This window comes from Trachinotus anak, unplaced genomic scaffold (genome assembly GCF_046630095.1).
Source record: "Trachinotus anak isolate AG129_WGS33_773 ecotype Australia unplaced genomic scaffold, CSIRO_AGI_Tana_v1 ptg000003l, whole genome shotgun sequence".
NCBI classification, from domain to species: domain Eukaryota; kingdom Metazoa; phylum Chordata; class Actinopteri; order Carangiformes; family Carangidae; genus Trachinotus; species Trachinotus anak.
This window is the reverse complement of record NW_027273854.1, coordinates 4,974,510-4,993,611: the sequence shown is the minus strand read 5'-3', so window position 1 is coordinate 4,993,611 and position 19,102 is coordinate 4,974,510. Positions and strand designations below refer to the sequence as shown.

The 19,102-nt window shown below is 43.6% G+C and overlaps 2 protein-coding genes across 5 annotated transcripts in view; one reads left to right on the top strand and one right to left on the bottom strand.

Annotated features, from left to right (window-relative positions):
• The first annotated feature begins 1,835 nt into the window (after positions 1-1,835).
• On the top strand, positions 1,836-7,600 carry st8sia6 (ST8 alpha-N-acetyl-neuraminide alpha-2,8-sialyltransferase 6). Of its 3 annotated transcripts, none has more exons than XM_071468633.1 (7): positions 1,836-2,631; positions 4,176-4,250; positions 4,382-4,456; positions 5,137-5,281; positions 6,228-6,340; positions 6,448-6,540; positions 6,626-7,600. In XM_071468633.1, the coding sequence occupies exons 1-7, from the start codon at positions 2,534-2,536 to the stop codon at positions 7,101-7,103; spliced, it is 1,077 nt and encodes a 358-aa protein (XP_071324734.1). In that variant the 5' UTR covers positions 1,836-2,533; the 3' UTR covers positions 7,104-7,600. The 3 variants fall into 3 exon arrangements, with proteins under 3 accessions (XP_071324734.1, XP_071324745.1, XP_071324753.1); XM_071468644.1 differs by having other exon boundaries at positions 1,866-2,613; XM_071468652.1 differs by lacking the exons at positions 4,176-4,250; positions 4,382-4,456 and having other exon boundaries at positions 1,866-2,631.
• A 2,177-nt stretch (positions 7,601-9,777) lies between these two features.
• gjc1 (gap junction protein gamma 1) overlaps positions 9,778-19,102 on the bottom strand; it is a 50,348-nt gene continuing 41,023 nt past the window's right edge. For both annotated transcript variants that reach the window (XM_071468258.1, XM_071468260.1), the window contains exon 2: positions 9,778-15,168. In XM_071468258.1, the coding sequence (XP_071324359.1) occupies positions 13,657-15,114 (1,458 nt within the window). In that variant the 5' untranslated portion in view covers positions 15,115-15,168 and the 3' untranslated portion in view covers positions 9,778-13,656. The remainder of the gene's footprint in view (positions 15,169-19,102) is intronic.

Here is a 19,102-nt window from a genome sequence, read left to right as displayed (position 1 = left end):
CTGCACAATGCCGAGAAATCTCCTGCACTACAAGATTATGAATGTCACCGTGAAAAATCACTTCTGTGGCTTTAATGTGGTTAAATGGCTTATGGAGTCTTTAGATGGAAATGGCATTGCCTGTAATAAGCTAATGACTGACTGTTGTGCACGGGAGGCAGCAGGATGGCCTGTAATGAGGGGGAAACCAGATGAGAGGTCTGGATATTTGATTTAACAGGCCACTAGAGAAACTAGGTGTGCGTTGCGGTACCTCCTCTACAAAACACTCATATTATTCTGGGGCAGTGGCTCTCTTCTTCTTGCCCACAGCTGTGTTGTTATCACAGTATCAAGTTTCCATGCTGGAGAAAGATATTTTCCCCACATTTCTCTTCACATTCCTGTTAATGTCTCATGATACACGAAAGGTCTTGTATGTGAGTAGTTTCCCTCCAGAGGCACTGCTGTAAGGGGTGAGTTTTTTCTTTTCTCTCTTCAGATCTGGATACATTCATGAAATGCTGGTGAGGGGAAGAAGAGTGATATATGTTGTTTTTTTTGTTTTTTTCCGCTCCAGAGGTTGTTTCAGATCTAGTGAAGACACGTCCACAGGCAGATTGGGTGTGACTGTGAGACATTTATAGTCATTGAAGTCAAAAACTATGCAAAACCCAGATGGTGACGTTGTTTAGGACACTGGTTTTGCATACGTTGACAAGTGACACTTGCAATATCGCTAACATATACTGCACATTCCCCATAAGAGGGGCAGCTGCCCTCTGGCGTCACCAGACCTGCTCAGTCAAGGAGCCGTTACATGAATATTTGTTGGAGGTAAAAAACAGGTTAAGTATAGCTTTTACTTTCCTTAACAACCTTTTGCCTCTATTGGTGCTGTTAGCCAGATTGTATTAGCTGCCCAACTCACTTTATTGATCATTCCCTATCTGGTCCCAGCAAAGCAGCCTCAAACAGCCCAAAGAAGTTTTTTTCAAAACCTAACCTCTGCCAAGATTTAAAAAAAAAAACTTTCCAAGGGCTCTTTTGTGCTGTGTGGCAGGGTTGCTGTGGCACAGCTTAGCTTACTCAGTATGTCGTTATCGGGCATTATTACTTTATTGCAAGGCGATCAGCATGGAGTATTTTCACTGAAAACTAAATAAGGAGGGGTAAATGCAGGAGAACTGGGCGTGGTCCTCTGTTTGTGGGTTTTTATTGTGGGTTTTCGGGTTTTACTGCACAGCTGGCAACACACAGCTCTCAAAGCCAAACAACGGATGAGTTTTGGCTCCACTGGGCATCAGCTCCCCACTTCTTTCGGTTTTCTCTCTCTCTCTCTCTCTCTCTCTCTCTCTCTCTGGCTTCCTTGGACTTTTCTGCTTCTCTTATTTCCATCTTTAGTTGTTTAGTTAGTTGCCAGTTACCGGTTGATCCACATAGCTGTGCTGCCATGTTAGAGACAAGTTCCCATCTCAGCTGAGTGGAGACTTCCCTTCCTTGGCCCCCAGCCCCCTCCTACCTCTTAAACTGAGAAACACTTTTTTTTTTTAATTCTCAGGGGATATGACTTGATACAGCTGGAAAAGTTTGACACTGGAATAAAAGAAGCTTGTGTTTGTGTGTAGGTAAGAGCACTGGGGGTATTAACAGTCAGTCTGATTGGATGGGAAACCTCTGCCCCTCATCTGTTCCTCCCTTCACTGGTTGTTAACATGTTTCCTGGCACACACACACTTGTCAAGAGGCAAACTGTGGGCTAATTCAGCACTGGGCACTCATGTTACTGCCTCCTTTTTGTGCAATGGGGAGAGGGGCTTAAGGGGTGTGGGCGGAGGATAGCTGGGGGAGGGAAGGGAAAGCAGAGAGGCAAGGCTGAGGCTCTGAGGTGGGGGTTGAGAGCAGAAGGAGCTCTAGCCCTTATACTATGGCTGGAAAGTAGGACTGTGAGTTTTGCCTGTGTGAGTGCATGAGAAAACAGAGGGAAAAAAGATGGGTGGACTTAAGAGACATGACAAGGATTAAAGTAGGATGTGGAGCGACAGAAGGTCGGTTTTCATCTGGGCTGATCCGGACGCAGAAAAGAAGAGAGGACAAGCAAAGTAGAAGGGACACAGAAGACAGAGGACCTGTATGAACAGGAGGCACAAAAAAAAAAAAAAAAAGCAGATACTGTAACTGAGGAGGCATGATCTCACTCACCCGGGGAGGGGAAAAACACTGAGTCAAACCAGACAGACAGACAGACAGACAGGAAGGGTGAAGAAGGAGAGTTGGTGAGGAGAGCGAGGTTAAAGAAAACATAAGAGAGCACAGTGGCAAAAGATTAACACTCCTGAGAGAGAGAGAGAGGGAGAGAGAGAGAGAGAGAGAGAGAGAGTCAGACACAGCCGGGGGAATGAGACAAGGAGGGAGGGGGGGAGGAAAAGTTTAAAGAGAGGGAGGGTGATAGAAAGCAGATAACAATATTAGGGTTGAGCAACGGGAAGATAAAGATAAAGAGAGACGGACGGTTAGGGGGACTTGTGGGTGAGGTCAGCAGGAGCGGAGAGGTATGAGGGGACAGCTCTTGAAGTCACTGCTTTACTTGATCACTCTCCTCTGCGTGGGGAGCCTGCTGACCAGTCTCATTTGGTATGTGTTGAACGACAAGTAAGTGTGTAACTACCTATACACACACACACACACACACACACACACACACAGTCTCCTCAGTCCAGTCAGTTTTGTATTTGAAGTGGCGGAGGTGTGTTAGTGAGGGGGACAAGCTAAAGAAGCATGTTGGGTGGAATATGCTGATGTAATGGTTGATGCTGGAGCAGAGAGGCTGAAGCATTTAGAGTTTTCTTTGTCAGTCTGTCTCCGCTTCTTTTCCACTTGTGTCATCACTTTTGCTAAAATCCACAAAGCCTTGGCAGGTGTAGTCGGCATGAAATGACTTAGGTGTTGAGGAAAAGAGGCTGACTTGACCTATTTTCCCCTCTTTTCTTTGGCCAGGTGTATGTGAAAGTATGTCATAAAGAACCACATAGTTCAGTATCATGACTCTCTAATACCCATTTTCCACCAAAATTAGCAGTTTTAAGCAGGTTTTTTTAAATGCAGGTAAACCCGCTAATAAAAGCCCATTGACCCCTTTTTCACTGCCAGTCCAGTTTGCCTTTCTGTTTGTGTAAGAGCAGAAATACTAGCAGAGAATTTGGGATGAAATGTCACTTCTTCAAGACAAAATAACTGAATTTGAATAAACGATAGCAGACAGCTGGAGCAGAAACCCTCAAAATGAAACCTAAAGAGTCACTAAGAGTGAAACATGTTTAAGCTCAAAAGCAACAACCGCAGAAAATGAGAGGTTATTTAGGTGAATTCGCTCTGTCATAGGTTGTGGGTTTGTCGTCTCACAGGTGCACACTTCACAGGACTGTGTACACCGGGAATCAGGCAGGGACTCACATTCCACGCGGATTTTTTATTTTTTATTTATTTTTTTAAATCTTAGCATTTTTCAGAAACTCAGAAACAGGAAGTGCTAAAGCAACAGAATTCCGTGACAAGGAGCACATACAACACACACACAAAAATAAAGTGGCGGAAACGTTGCCAAGAGGCAAAGGTCTCTGCTTTGTAGTTTGTACACTGGTTGTTCACTTATGAAACTGACAGACTTACCGCTGTATGATTACTCTGTTTGTACTAAAAACAGTCATACCATCGCTGCAGCAACTTATGCAGCGGCTTATTATCCAAACAACCACAATCCCACCACAACGATGAACAGTGATGGCGGCTGGACAGATGAGCGGGCTGCGGCATTCAGGGGATGCCTGTCAGTCCGGTGGGACCAGCCACACTGGTTAAGCAGGAGCAATGTACATATACTGTTGGGTCAAGCCTCCAAGTGTCAGCTCTTTGACTGGGTGGGAAGGATTCAGATAGTTTAAAGCTGCATTAGGTTTGGATGAGAGAATAGTGTCTCGCTAGATCATTTAACATTAATACTGGGCCTCTACAGGAAGCTCACTCAACCTTTGGCACTATTTTCTGTATTGACAACTTTGTGTAAAGAAACCAATAACACGCTGGCATGAGATCAAAAAAGATTTTTCCTCTCCACTGAGCCACAGTCACAGCCACTTATCTGTTTTATTTTCTGCTTTTTACTCATCTGTCTTGTGTTTCTGTTGTTGGCTTCACAGTAATGTGGAACCTCAACGACCGAATCCTCAAAAGAAAAGCGCCCCTCAGTCCTCTGACCCATGTAAAGGCTGCAGGTGAGAACAAATGCCATCGCTGCTTCTCCTGAAGCCTGTTTCCTTGTTACCGCCTTAATCTAATCATGTCACGTCAATGCTAAAGTTCACACACCTGACAGTGTGTTTGAATGTGTATGTGTTTGTCACAGGGAGGTCATCGAGAAAGTAAGAGAGCGCTACTCTCAAACCTGGAAGAAGCAGGAGGACAATAATAAAAAATTCAGGTAAAAAAAAGGCTGAGATTGTCAGTGCAGTGACGTCCAATCAGCTTCATTTAAAAGAACGTTCTTTGATTTCTGATAGAAACAAAGGCACAAATTTACAGTGTGTAGATGTAGAGGTAGACTGACATTCTCTCAGGCTGTAACAATGCAAAAAATTAAAACCTGTTAGGTCTCATAGGGCAATTTTGGAGACCTGCCAGAGCAAACAACAGGACGTACAGAGCCTGTTTGTCAGTCATTGTACGGAGTGAATAAAATGTTTCCTCCAAAATGTCTTAACTTCACAGCGAGGCCGGAAAAGATCAGTCAGGGTGATATATATTTATCACAAACACCTGAAAACTAGTTGTGATGCTTTACCATAAACTCTATTAGATTAAAAGGTTTGAAAAACAAACTAGAATCTGTGCAGGATTTTGTTTGGTCTGTACGTGGACAGAAAGAAGAACAACTACAGACACGGAAGGAGACGTAGAAATAGAAATGTTGTTTAAAGCGGAGAAAACTTACACGCAAATGCTCTGAATGTAACACATCATCTTCAGGTCACATGAGTTACGATAAAAGAGGGACTTCACCTGAATGACCCAAGACTGCTCTCACACCTCATATTTCAACACGCAGTCAGCTGTCCAGACCTGCTTGTATGTCATTTAACAAAAGTCCTTGTGGTTCCCTAGATCTCAGCTGAGCGGCAAGTGTCATGGTTTCGACAAAGCTATCATCACCCAGGCCAACACTCCAGTGGGATCGAAGCTCGTGTACGATGGGGAAAAGAAGAGGAGCCTCCAGGTGACCCCGGAGATCTTCAGCACCTTTACGAACGTGTGTTGTTTGTCATTCGTTGTTATTACTGTTGAACAACTTTATATTTTTGTCACAGTGAGTATTTCACTGCTTTTTTTTCCTTTTATACACAAAACTTTACAGAGACACACCAGAGACATTTTATAATTACACAACTCTATAGGATGTACAGCAGAGAACCTTTTCCTTATATAATCAAATTATATTATGAAAATTTAAAGAATTATGTTTTTTGTTGGGATAATACTCAAAAATCTCCAAACTCTTCCCACAGTGGTCTGGTAAAGAAGAAGTTTGATGTCTTTTTTGGATGATCAGTTTCGGGAAGTAACTATCACAGGCCTTAACAGACTCAGTGACTTACAGTGTTGAATGACTCATTTTCATAAAGTGTAAAGACAACAACTGTATCATCTGCAAATTTAAGGACGTATCTGTTTCGCATTTTTATAAAGTGAATAATACTGTTACATTCAATTACCCATTGCAGTCTTACAGGAAGCATCCAGATTTGATCTGTATCACTTGATCTGCAGTCAAATACTCTGACACGGAGCTTTTACTGCCCACAGAGAAATTTGCTTTACAATCATACATTTTTAAATACCTTTTGGATCCCAAAAGATGAAAGAAAATCCAAGACTTTGAGGCAACTCAACCATAGAGGGGATTTTGTCGATAAGATAAGATAAGATAAGATAAGATAAGATAAGATAAGATAAGATAAGATAAGATAAGATAGCCTTTATTAGTCCCAAAATGGGGAAATTCACAAGCAAAAGGAATGAAAAAACACACTCATGTGAAAACGTGTGGGCGCTGCAGGGGATTTCCTCTGAGTGTTGATTGATGAGGAAACAGATCCGGCCACAGACTTCCCTCCATTATGTCCCATTGTCTTGAACATATGGTATCTTATAATTAGTACTAATGCCACTGTTCTTTTCATGCATTTCCATTGCAGGAGCATCCTTTCGCAAATAAAACATTGGACACTTGTGCAGTTGTTGGGAATGGCGGGATCCTGACCAACAGCAGCTGTGGACAGGCAATCGACTCAGCTCAGTTTGTGATCAGGTGAGGGAGGTGGATGGTGGACTGAAAGGCTGATGACAATAAAACTGAACTTATCTCTGTTCATATTCCACGAAACGATCTCTGTATGTTCTGTGCTGCTTGTTCAGGTGCAACCTACCTCCTTTGGAGAACGGCTATGAGAAACATGTGGGGGTCAAGACCGACCTTGTGACAGCGAACCCAAGCATCCTCATAGAGAAGTGAGCAAGAGGATGAACATCACTACGCTGTCGCCTCCTTATGGTCCTCTTGTTTTGTTGCTTCACGCCTGTTGTTTATTTTCAGGTATGGGGCTCTGATGGGGCGTCGGCGTCCATTTGTGGAGAACCTGCGTACCTATGGAAACTCCCTGCTGCTCCTTCCCGCCTTCTCCTATGGTCACAACACTCCTGTTTCCCTGCGGGCCTCCTACACCATTGAGGACTTTGAAAGCTCCATCCGGCCTATCTTCTTCAACCCTGACTACCTCCAGAGTCTGGCCCTCTTCTGGCGCTCCCAGGGCCTGAGAGCGGTGCGGCTCAGCAGCGGCATAATCATGGCCAGCCTGGCACTGGAACTCTGTGCCAACGTGCATCTGTATGGTTTCTGGCCCTTCAGTAATCACCCACATGACTTCCATGCCCTGACTAACCACTACTACGATGACAGACAAACTAAAGTGAAATTCCACGCCATGCCGACTGAGTTTGACCTCTTGCTGAGGCTGCACAGTCAGGGCGTGCTCAGGCTTCACCTGGGAGATTGTCAACCAGATGAAAAGTAGTTCCCAGATCCAGGGACAACTGAGAGCACAGGAACTAAGTGCCTTCTCCGTGGCTTCAGGATGAAGCCAGTCACTCATGAAGCATTTCATACACTGTTAATTGAATAAATCTATTTAAGCTAATGCGACGGATTAAGTGAGACCAAGTGATGTGGATGCTTGAACTATTAGCAGCCAAGATGTTTGCATTGATTTTAAAATGCATAAGGACTGAGATGATTCTTTTAACAGTCTTATAGTGTCATGTACAACTGTATTTCTTAACACAAATGTTCCAGCTGGAGTCTGGAGGGTTTTATTTTAATGGGAAGCCTTTGTGAGGCCTTTGTGAGGGTCTACACTGTAGTGCCTTATGCTAATCAGTTGATAATGACCATTATATAATTGACCATGGGAGCTCAATTAAGCTAGATCAAGCTGAATGTATTTTGAAGAAAATCAAATACCTCCTTTACATGTAGATCGTCTGCCTGACAAAAACAAAAAACAAAAAAACACCAGCACGCTGAATGTAAAGAATCATTTGACATTTTTGTTGAAAAAAAAAGGATGTGTCACATTTAACCACTTTGAAAACATATTCTGAGGGGAAATGTGTGTCACTCACACAGGCTGGTGCTGGCTGTGGGAGATGATTTTCTGTGTTTACTCTACTGGATGTGATGTGCACATGAGTTAAGGGGTCAGTAGCCTCAACTACAAACCACAGTGGACCCTCAGTGAGGTGTGAAACCTGGGCCTGAACAGACACAAACAGGAAATTATAACACAATATTGTTATGGTGAGCTTGAGTAACACTGTGCTACCTCTTGTCACCGATTCAACCGCACAGACCTAGATACTGTCACAAAGTGGCAACGCCTTGGTACATTGCTTGTTTGGAAACAAGTGCTTTTTAAGTTAATGCAAATGCTAATAGGATGAATTGTGCACTTTGAGTCAAAACTATTGCTGACAACTTTTGGGTGAACTGTCTTTAGTAATGTATGCATCAAGACATGGTTGGGTTTTGTTGAACTGGGAGTATTGACTTTCGTGCTGATACTTTAAAAAGGTCTTAACAGTGAAAAATAACACAAGCTGTAGATGAACAAGCTTGACATCTCTTGGTGCAGAATCATGTGAATTATTGTGATATTTTTTTCAAGCTCAGAGGGAAATGAAGTAAAAGTGAATAAATTTTTATCAGAAAAAAAAGTTTTTGGTATGTGATCTGTGGCTGAAGTGAAATTCATTTGTCTAAACAGACTGACAGCTTTTTCCTCAGAAGTCTCAGTGTCTTTGAGACACTGAGTGCCAAGACTTGTCATCAATGCCATAATTCTTCTTGCAAACAGCAGTTTTAGGCCACAGTTTGTTCCTTTCATTGGTTGGAACAAAATATGATCCAGTCATTTAGTAGCATAGTTTCACACAACCCTTTTATATACATTTTTTTCTCAATTCCCCCCTTTTTAGTTACATTTCATATAGCATATGTTAACCTGCCATATGCAAATATATGGTGTATTTGCAAACACATGAATCCATAGTAATATTTCTGTTCATTATTAGGCCTCATATTTGTCCATAATCTGTACAGCTGTGATATCAATATACATTACTGCACCTTCCACTTCATTTCCTCTGCATGTCTTCCTGCGGGCCATCCCACAGTTACCATGTGGACAAGACATGCAAGCATCTGGACGGTGCTGTCCCAGACTCTGGAATAAAAAAAAAAACTGACCACGGAAACAGTGAAAAATACTGGGGCAGTTTTTTGGTCTACTCTCCTTTTCCTGTCTCTAAATGCATAATAATAGCCCGCGTGCACCGTCTCTAAAATGACATCCGTGTGGGGTCAGTGCATCCGGCCAATTAGGCCATTGATGGGATGAAATGTTTTGGAGAAAATAGCTCACTGCCACAAGTTGCCATCCCAGACATTGGGTCATGAAATTCCACTCATATTGGCAGTGACCTCATTGCACATCCAGCTGCAGCACTCTGCTTGTTCCCACTGGCTCGTCTCTCCGGGGGAAAGGTTTTTTTTTTTTTATTTGAAAGAATCACAAAAACATACTTTCCATTTCCATTTATGTTGTCTATTCTCCAGGCAGTGAGTGTGGCTGTGAACTCGCTAATGACAGCAGACACAAAGTGGAAAGCTCGGTGGAAAAAAAATAAAAAAATGAGGGCACATATTCATCCTTTATCTTCATATTTTCAATTCTGGAGAAGCCCTGAATGATTACAGACGGTTCAGTCCTCAGTCAAGGTCAATTCATTTTTTGAAATCAGTGGCTAATTAGAACAAACACTGAGCTCCTGATGCATTAATGTAATTTAAAGCCTCACAGACTCAGATGCTCTCTCTCATCACGAGCAGGAGTTCAACTGTCACCGGATGAGCTGACAAAGTGACAAACAGAATGACACAGCTGATGTGAGCTGAAGTGACATCTCCTCAGTCTCCGGTGTTGTTCCTGCCAGTGACACAGCATCAGCTTGTGTGTCTGTAATTCTCCTGATAGGACTACAGAGACCCCCTGCACTACACTAATCAAAATCAAACTCACATCTCATACTGACAGCAAGAACAGGACAATAACTCAAATGTTTCGAGAGTAGGATACCTTTTATTTATGTCCTGATGTTTTGTTTTTTTTTCCTGCTGTGGAGCCAAAACAAAAGATACAGAGACTTAATTCAATATGTATTTCTGATTTATTTATTTTTTTGTAGGAAAATAGGTCTTTTCACATGCAAATCAAATGTATTCATCGAAGAATATGAAAAAAATCTTTGCCAGGGGAAACCAGAATGGCACTGAAAGAAATGTACATTTTACAAAAGGCATAGAAAAACACACAAACACACGAATGCATGTATGAATCAAGAGTTTGTACTGGTTATAACACTGGTTTTATCGTCACATCCCACGTGGGTGACTATATAAGAAACATGTAGGGAAAAAACGCGGCCTCGGTGCAGTCTTTCCTCTGACAGACGGCATTTTTACAAAGAGACAGACAGATGCTGAGGGTGGACATTGTGGTATCCCTGATGAACAGACCCACAAAAGATTTCATCTGATACAACCGGTTTTATTCCTCCCACTTTGTCAATACACAGCATGGAGATAAATCACAAAGGAATAATTGTCTATCCCACCATTGTTCCAACACTGGTACCTGCTGTACCGGTGAACAGCTGCACCGCACCTGCACCTTTGAAGCATAACTGTCTCCAACCTAAGGGTGTGTCTGTGCTTGAATGCATATTGTCTCTGTCAAGTGAGACATCTCAAATTAAGGTGATTTTCTCATGCAATATCTATTTCTATTCTTCCACCCTCCAGCAAAAGAAAAAGTTAAATTCCTGCACACTGTTAACGCTATTTTCATTACTGCTACAGTATTTTTGTTTGCTAAAAATCTATAATGAAATAAATGTATTGGCCAAGTCTGTTTCATAATACAAGCCCCCTCTTAATAGGCCAAAAAGGTTTTATTATCTAATTAAAGCCTTGTCACAACTGTAAAAACCTATACCTGCAAGGCTGTCACAAACAAGACTTAAATCAGAGCAGGTATTTTTTTATTGGGTTTGTCCTGTGTTCCTTTTAAAAGCCCTCATGATATTTTGGTGACGCATGCTTGTCACAGGCCAGCGACGATAATGCAGAGGAGAACAGACTATAGTTATAAAAGCCATTTTCTGTCCAGTGAGCACACTTTCTTTTCTATCTTATTCCCTGTCCCTCTTGGTCACTCAATAGAGAAAAGAAAACAGGGTGAGACAAACACGTAATTGTGCCACAGGGTAATTCTTTTGACCTGGATAGCTGCCCGAATTCCTTACTTTCCCCCTAAAAAAAACAAAAAACAAAAACACGTCTGAGCCACATAACCTAGAATAGTTGTAGTGATGTAAGGCCAAGCTGCCAGTCATGCAGACTTTAAACAGATGGGGTCTTTGAGTACCCCCATGGTACCTTCTGAAAACACCCTTTCCTCCCTCTTTTTGAAATGCTCCCGCCTTTGACAGGAAGTCGCCCTCTAGTGGCTCCAGCTGGCACCAAAACATCACCAGCTGCTTGTTACCCATTCATTCTACAGTTTGTTGCCTTCTCCTCAAACAGAGGAGACTAAACATACTTTAGTTGAGAAACTTTGCTTACTGGGGAGGAAATTAATGAGGGCTGACTGGCCTCCAGGGGATGAGACTCTGACTCTGACTGGGAGACTATTAGTAAATCACCAGTGGCTTATTGGGATCCTGGCGGCATCAGAGGAGCCAGTGTCAATCGCTGCTCTGGGGAACGGCTGCCTTGTGATTTATGTGTGTCTGTCTGCTGCTGCCTGGGCTTGTTGAACAGACATGTGATGCCTGTGGGTGCACAAACCGGAGAAAGTCTTTCTAACTGGACACACTATTGTATTGTACACCAAGTTTCCATGTGAAGGAAGCCACATCACAGTGCACAGCCTCACGGCCTCACATGGTTTCTTGAACTGGTTCTATCTCAGGCAAAGATGCTGATCTTTCACATAAGATTTATTTGATAAATCAAAGGCAGACAGCGCCAGCTTTCAAGACTTGCTCCTAATTTACCATCATGAGCTCGTTTGGGAAGTTACCGTGGGGTAAAACTGGGGATGGGTGTGAATAATCCGTCCCATCTTGCCCTTCTTTGTCTCCACACACACACAGCTGTTCAGCAGATCTCAGAACAATGTTGGAAAAAGGAGTAACACTGTTGCTACACACATTAAATACTGATACTGTAACACACAAGGAAAAGTCTGGCTTTTTTTTCTTGACGTCATTAAGTCACTGTAGCCGACATGTTAGAAAAATAAACTATGTCATATTTCACATTTTTTCTTTACAATTAGAAGGCAATTTAAAACACAATGACCATAAATATTCATACAATTAATTTGTCTTTTTTTTTTTTAAAGAACTTGTTGTCTCGTCTTTATTTTACAAAAACTTGAAAAAAAGATTGTTTTCATATAAAACACAGGCTCGAACATAAAAATTGACTCCGTTTTGGAGTTTGCTCTTTTAAATCCCATTCCAAAAAGCAATACACATAACTGTTATACAAATTACAAAAGGGTTGGTCTTACATAGGCATATTTCCACAACTGGAGTAGCATGGCCACAGTATTCCAAAGCTACAAACAACCAGGCTTCATAGCAGCCTGGCATTAAAATCTTGGCACTGACACTTGCATTACACAAACAGTGTTTGGTCTCACTATACTATAGTAATGGCTTTTATACCTTTTCTATTACAAGGTGGTGATATTTCAGCCTTGCGCATCTAACACTGAAGTCGTGGTGCTGGGAAGACTTAACGAACACAAGGCCTGTCGATAGAAAAGGAACACCACAGCTGGTTAAAGCGTTGCTGGATCTGTAGCATTGGCAAGTGGTGTCTACTCCCCCATTAAAGGAAACCCTGCAGATGAAGCCACCAGGGGGCAGTCACCTACAAGGCAGATGGAGCGACAGTGAAGTACTGAGCAGCCTTGATTAGTAGCCATGAAGAGCCGGAGAGAGAAACTGAGAAGTTGAAGAGTTAAGGTATAAAAAACTGGATAACTTATGAACCGTGTTTAAAAACAGAACAATTTTGTTTCAGGAAATTTCAGACAGTTTAAAAACACACCTGCTGTACTCAGCGGCTCCTGAGCAGCAGCTGGTGCAGCACTGTTAGCAAAACAACGCACACAGGAAACATATAGACGCACGCTGTCGAATTGCAAAGTCACAGCAACGTAACACTGTGATCGGCGCTGGAGAGAGAGAGCAGATACAGAACATGAATGACAGGACGCAGCCTTCAGGAAGGTGACGCTGTCACTGCGTAATGAAGTCACTGCTTTGGGCGCCGCCACTGAATTACGCCTCATTTTATTGCATTTACACTGTAATGACGTCTCTTTACAACGTCATAGCAAGTCACTTCTTAAGCTGGCCAGGGCAGAGTGATGCCATGGCATCCCTCTGCCTCTGTAGCATTACAATGCTTCATTTTGATGTCATTGTATTTACATGTCCCAAGAATTAAGATACCAATGTATTAATGGAGTCGGTGTCTTTGCAGATGAGCGGCCAGAAAATGAGCAAGGCCAAATCTGGGATCAATCTGATTTGCAAGAGACCTCAGTATCATTCAGTAATTTTCCAAAGCTCAAATCCCTAAGAGAGGATGAACGGGAAGACAACAGAGGTCAATAATCTGCTCAAGGACTTGAGGAGAATGAGACATGTAAACGACAGACTGTAGCCTAATAAACAGTTTGTGTTGGTGTGATGTTTCAAGTTAGACAGTGATAGCCCAGACAAAACTAATTGTCAGCTGCAACATCACGTTCTTTTTTTAGTTTTTTTTTTTTTACACACCTTAGTAGACAAACACACATCTTCTCCAGCTTGCAGGATTCTTTAAGGCACAGTGGTGTTTAAATATCCAAGAAAGATTGCAACAGCTCGTCATCCAATCTCTAATATACTGTATATACACGGTTTCAATACATGTCACTGTTACTGGGGTTATATCCACACCGAGGGCTTCCCCTCTCCTGATTTGCTGCTGCTGCTGTTGCTGCTGCTGCCTCCTCCACTGCTGCCTCCCTTCCCGTGCTTGAACTTATGCTTGCGCTCCTTCTGAGGCTGCGACTGTGGCTGAGGTTGGGCCTGGATGATGTTGCTCTGGGGCTTGTCGTCCTGGTTGTCCCCGAGCTGCTCCTCTGCCCGGTGCTGCTGACTGTAGGCCTGGATGGCCGCCTCCAGTTGCTCATGAGCTTGCTGGATCATGTCTTTGTTCAGAGCCACGCGGGCCTCCCCTCCAGTGGGAAAGTTATCCTCATTGCTACCAAACTGCTGCTGCTCCTCTTGGGCAATGTTCGCCCGGTTCTGCTTGCACGCCATTTTAGCATTGCTGAGGTCCGTGTAGGGCATCTGCTCAGGTTTGACCACAATGTTGTAGCCAGGTGGAGCTGACGGAGTGTTCCACGAGAAGGGGTAACCAACGTAATCAGCAGCCCCATCTCCACCCACCCCTCCCTCAGAACCTGCTTCAGGTCCTGCCCCCCCTACTGAGCCCTCCACACCCCCGTTGGCACCCAGCAAACCCAACTGGTACTCGTCCTCCTGAGGTGGGCAACGGCGACGGCGAAGAATGTCGCAGATGGAACCGATCCCCAAGTGGAGCATCTCCCAAACATTGAGCATGAGGCAGAGGACAGTGACACCATACATGATGCGCAGGAAGATGGTCTTCTCTGTAGGCCGCGACACAAAGCAGTCAACGCTGTGGGGACAAGGCTTCCCCGAGCACACGAACACGGGCGTCACACGGAACCCATACAGCAAGTACTGGCCTGCGAGGAAGCCCGCTTCCAGCACTGTGCGAGACACCAGCTGCAAAACGTAGACCCGCATCAACCCCTCGTCTTGAATGCGTTTGCGCCCATCGTGCCGGACCTTGGGTCTGGGTGTGGGTTGCAGTGGGTCCCGTGGCCTTTTTGGGGGCTCGATCTCTGGCACCTCATAGATCATGGGATCATCCTCCTGGTCCTCCTCGGTCTCCTCGATCCCACGGTGCTGCCGAGCTCCAAAGCAGATTTTCCTGGGCTTCCTGTGGGTGTAACCCCCTCCTCCTGTTCTGACTGCTGCAGATCCGCCTCCTCCTTTGGCTTCATCTAAGCGTGCAATCTTGTTGACAGCATAACCCATGTACATGAGAGAAGGCATCGCAACCAAGATGATCTGGAAGACCCAGAAGCGAACGTGAGACAGAGGGGCGAAGGCATCGTAGCAGACGTTCTCGCAGCCTGGCTGGCCCGAGTTGCAGACAAACTTGCTCTGTTCGTCGTAGTAGATGGATTCTCCCCCAACTGCGGTGAGAACAATGCGGAAGACGATGAGCACGGTGAGCCACAGCTTCCCCACGAAGGTGGAGTGGTTGTGGATCTCCTCCAGCAGCCGCGTGAGGAAGCTCCAGCTCATGGTGTCGCTGGACAGTGGGGCAGACAGTGTCCCTCTCTCACCTGTTCACAGACTCTGGAGAAAATAAAGAGGGAGAGGAAAGGAAAGGATAGTATGAGTTCACCATAAATACTTTCAAAATGTGATCAAAGCACGTAGTAAACTTTTATACTTGTGGAAACAGTATAAGCTCTGCAAGTTCAGTGGCAAAATATGAAAATGGTTGACATAGCAATTGCCTTAATTAAAATGAGTGTCCCTCTCTGAGCTTGGGCATCATTATATCCTCAATTTGATCTGTTGCTTCTTGCAGCACAAATACACACACACAGAACTCGGAGCTCAGTGCCACAGTGAGGCTGCTGTCAAGTTCAAGCTTTTTAGGAATTAGGGGACCAAACAGAGTGGAAAGAGGATATCGGTATTAAAAAAAATACCATCAAGCAGCGCTGAGAAGGAGGCGAAATAATCCAAATAGGGAATTTGCTATCACCAAGTACACACACACTTTATTTAACAGCCTATCTCTTTTTGAAGAAATAAATCCTCTTAGTGAGCCTTCTTCTGTGTGAGGTGCAGTTTTCAGGATTGTATTAACTTGACTGGTTTGTTCTGGTTGGGAGGTAAATGACATTGTACTGTGGTGTGTCATGCTTATGTGCACGTGTGTGTGTGTGTGTGTGTGTGTGTGTGTGTGTGTGTGTGTGTGTGTGTGTGTGAGCACAATTTGGAAGAGAGACATGTTGCCTATGTAGGTTAGGTCTGGGCTCCAGGCAGTCCATCCCAACCAGCAGAATCAGCAGGTGGCCTGGGCACAAACTGTTGGAGCGGGGACTCACGCAGCAGACCCACATTAGCTCAGGCGGTGGAGCTGAACCCAAACACTGCTGTCCCTCAGGGCGGCTTTGGGGGATGAGTATGACAACTCCACAGAACTTTTCCTCCCTTATGAAGCCGCAGTAGCGCACGGCTTATTGTCAGCTAGACTGAGAGGAAAATCCAACCGTGAATACTCGCTTAGGTTGGGGTTTAAAGGGCTTCCAGGGACGATATCCTTACCGAGCAGGTTGAGAGCTTACGCTGTGAGTGAGCTGGAGCCAGAGCTGCAGTGAGAGGGAAAAATTTCACCGGAGGAGACGAGCAGAGGCTCCCAGTCCTCTGCTTTGTGTCTCCAGTGGGAGCAGAGAGGGCGGGATGTTTTGAAGAAGCCTTGCAATGAAACATGTGCTGAGAATTGATCACTCTGACCATATAAGGACACGGCTAGGACACAGGAGGTAGATGTCAGGAATCCTTTGTGTGTATCTGCACACATTGTTACTGTGTGACTGCACGGCTGCTTAAACTGCGCACAATCCTTCTATCAGACTAAGAAGTGAGGAGCCTGTGAGAGGGCTAACTGTGAGCGTCTGTGACCGACGTGGTGTGTGAGTAAGCAGCACATGGTCAGAGAGGAGCGAGAGGCTGCCACAAGTGCACAGAGTCATAGCAGTGTCCTTCCATGGTCGAGCTCTGTCTGACTTTTCCCACGTTACATCACTGCGTTTCTTTAAATAACTCTTACTGTGCTGCACAGACAGTCGGCTGCAAAGGTTAAACTGCTTGATGCAACATAACGCTGAAGCTGTTCCGCTGTTTAATGTTGTGGAGCAACAGACGTATTATTATCATTTTATCTCCTGTTTTTTCAATCGATCGTATTTGTCTTTTGATATTACACTTCTTATTATTCTTACTTACTTCTTACTTCTTATTATTAGCATTAGCAATTGCAGGATTTTTGGGTTATTTATGGTACCCTATTGATTTAATGTGTCATTCATACAATATTTTTTATAATATACAGGCATTTTTAAAATTTATTTCCTAGTGTTAGATCACGTTACTTTTTCTAATTATGCAGATCACATTTTCCTGTGTAATAGATGTGGTGTGTATACTGTATATTTCCACTCTGGTACATTTCCCTTATATGAAACATTAATTTTTGAAACTTATCGGCTGCTGTTTGTGTATTTTTGGTTTCTGACACATGTTCAAATTGTTCTGAACAGGCACAGTATTTGCTTTGGCTGCGTTTGAATTAAGGCCAAAATTACTTTCTTATCTGAAAACCCTTAACATATACTTGCCTGTATGTTCTGTATGTATGCTTTCATACAATTTGCAGATTACAATTTTGCAGAAGTGTAAAAAGTTAAATATCATAACTTGAGTTTTCACATTTTTAAAAAAATATTTCCTCAAATGAAATTACTTTGCATGTTTGTGCATTATTTTGAACACATTTCCACTAAAGTTCTGACTGATATTTATGACATTTGTTTTTGGAAACTTTGGGATCTCCTCTAGAATTTGAAATGAACTACACAGGAACTGTCACACCCCCTCCTGACCAGGAGAGACGCTCCAGCCCAGGCACACAGATGCCTGTGCTTAATACTCCTGCTACCTCAGCCACACATAACCTGGCATTTTGCTTTCTCATCCAATTTATGTCTGCGGGAGCTAGTGGGGCAGTTAGGGGTAAGAAGCTGACTCTGTGCATTAAGTTAGCACGGTGAGTCAGCGTCCCGAATAGCATCGCACAGACAGAGCAGGCAGGTTTTCTCTCTGTTACTTTGATACAGAGAGTGAACAGCTAATTGGTGGAAGTCATGTCACACATGAAAACATGAAAGAACAAAGACCAGACTCTGGTTCCAAAGTCAGAGAAGGAAACAATGACAAAGAAAATCCCCTCCAGTATAATCTCACTGGGATTTTATATAATAGGAGACTGTTAATGAGCTTTGAAAGGGAATCACATTCAGGATCAATGGCTCTGTAGCCATCAGCCCAAAAGTTCATGACTGTGTAGTGATGGGTCATCAAAGCATCAGTTTCTTCTGAGCCCGTGACATAGCTCATAGGCCTACTAGAACAACAAAAGGTCAAAGGTCAACACGATCAGTTCCTAAGGGGTGAACTCTCCACATCACAACCTCATGCTCTGAGTCAAACAGACAGTTACTATTAAACTTAGCATCACTGGAGGGATCCCCTCAGTCACTGGCTTTCATCTCTCAGCATCCACAGGGATTCACATCCAGATATAGTTCACAGACAGACTCACAGATGGGCAGACAGACACACACACACACACACACACACACACACACACATGCAACAGCCTCGAGAAGCATGTGGTGTAAAGCCACAATGTCCCTGCACACAAAAGCAGCACGACCATGAGAAACAGGGAAGTGAGGTTAGCTGAGGTTTTCCTTATTCACCGCAGTGACTCACCATGTAAACACGGCCCTGCAGCTGCAGGGCCACGGAGTTGGGAGGGACACCAGGGGAATGAGCCCACCATGGGACAAACCCCCGACCTGTGCTTGGGACAACTGCAGGTGGATGGAGATTGTAATTGCATAACAGGGAGTTGCTGTAACTGCATGCATCATCCAGGGGGGGTTCTGCACAGCAACAGGTGAAGCTGCATATCAGGTGTGCCAGGTCATTGTTTCTGTATGAACTGTATGACACTGAACTTTAACACCATCAGCGCCCTTTGACTTGACAGATTCTAACCTGGGAGTATTGAAACAGTAAATACAGAGGCAGCCTTTAAGATGAGGATGTCAGAATAGAAATTAGGATTTCTTTTTTTTTAGGCTATAGCACAATATATTTGACATTTAAATACATGTAGTGTATGTGTAATCTAATTTTTGATGTTTAGTGGTGTCTTGTAATCCCAAAATGGGCTGGGCAACATATTTGGCATGATAAAAAAACAACTACCAAACTAAAAAAATAACTAATATTCAACATCTTTTTAATATTTTGTCTTGTATTAATGTGAGCTGTTTCATGTTTTTTCTGATGCATGTGTAGTTACGTATAGTTACAGTTTGTGGTCTCAAGTAAAAATAGGGAAAAAAAAAACTAGGAAAAAGGACAAAAAATCCTAAAGTCAAGGATAATAAATATATGCAAGATGCCTGCTGGTCCACTGTGCAGC

What these genes read in the sequence shown, in the direction of transcription:
- st8sia6 (XM_071468633.1), top strand. Translation starts at nt 2,534, where the DNA reads ATGAGGGGACAGCTCTTGAAGTCACTGCTTTACTTGATCACTCTCCTC. An exon ending in TGGTATGTGTTGAACGACAA is followed by an intron (nt 2,632 to 4,175) that starts GTAAGTGTGTAA and finishes TTGGCTTCACAG; the next exon opens with TAATGTGGAACCTCAACGAC. An exon ending in GACAATAATAAAAAATTCAG is followed by an intron (nt 4,457 to 5,136) that starts GTAAAAAAAAGG and finishes GTGGTTCCCTAG; the next exon opens with ATCTCAGCTGAGCGGCAAGT.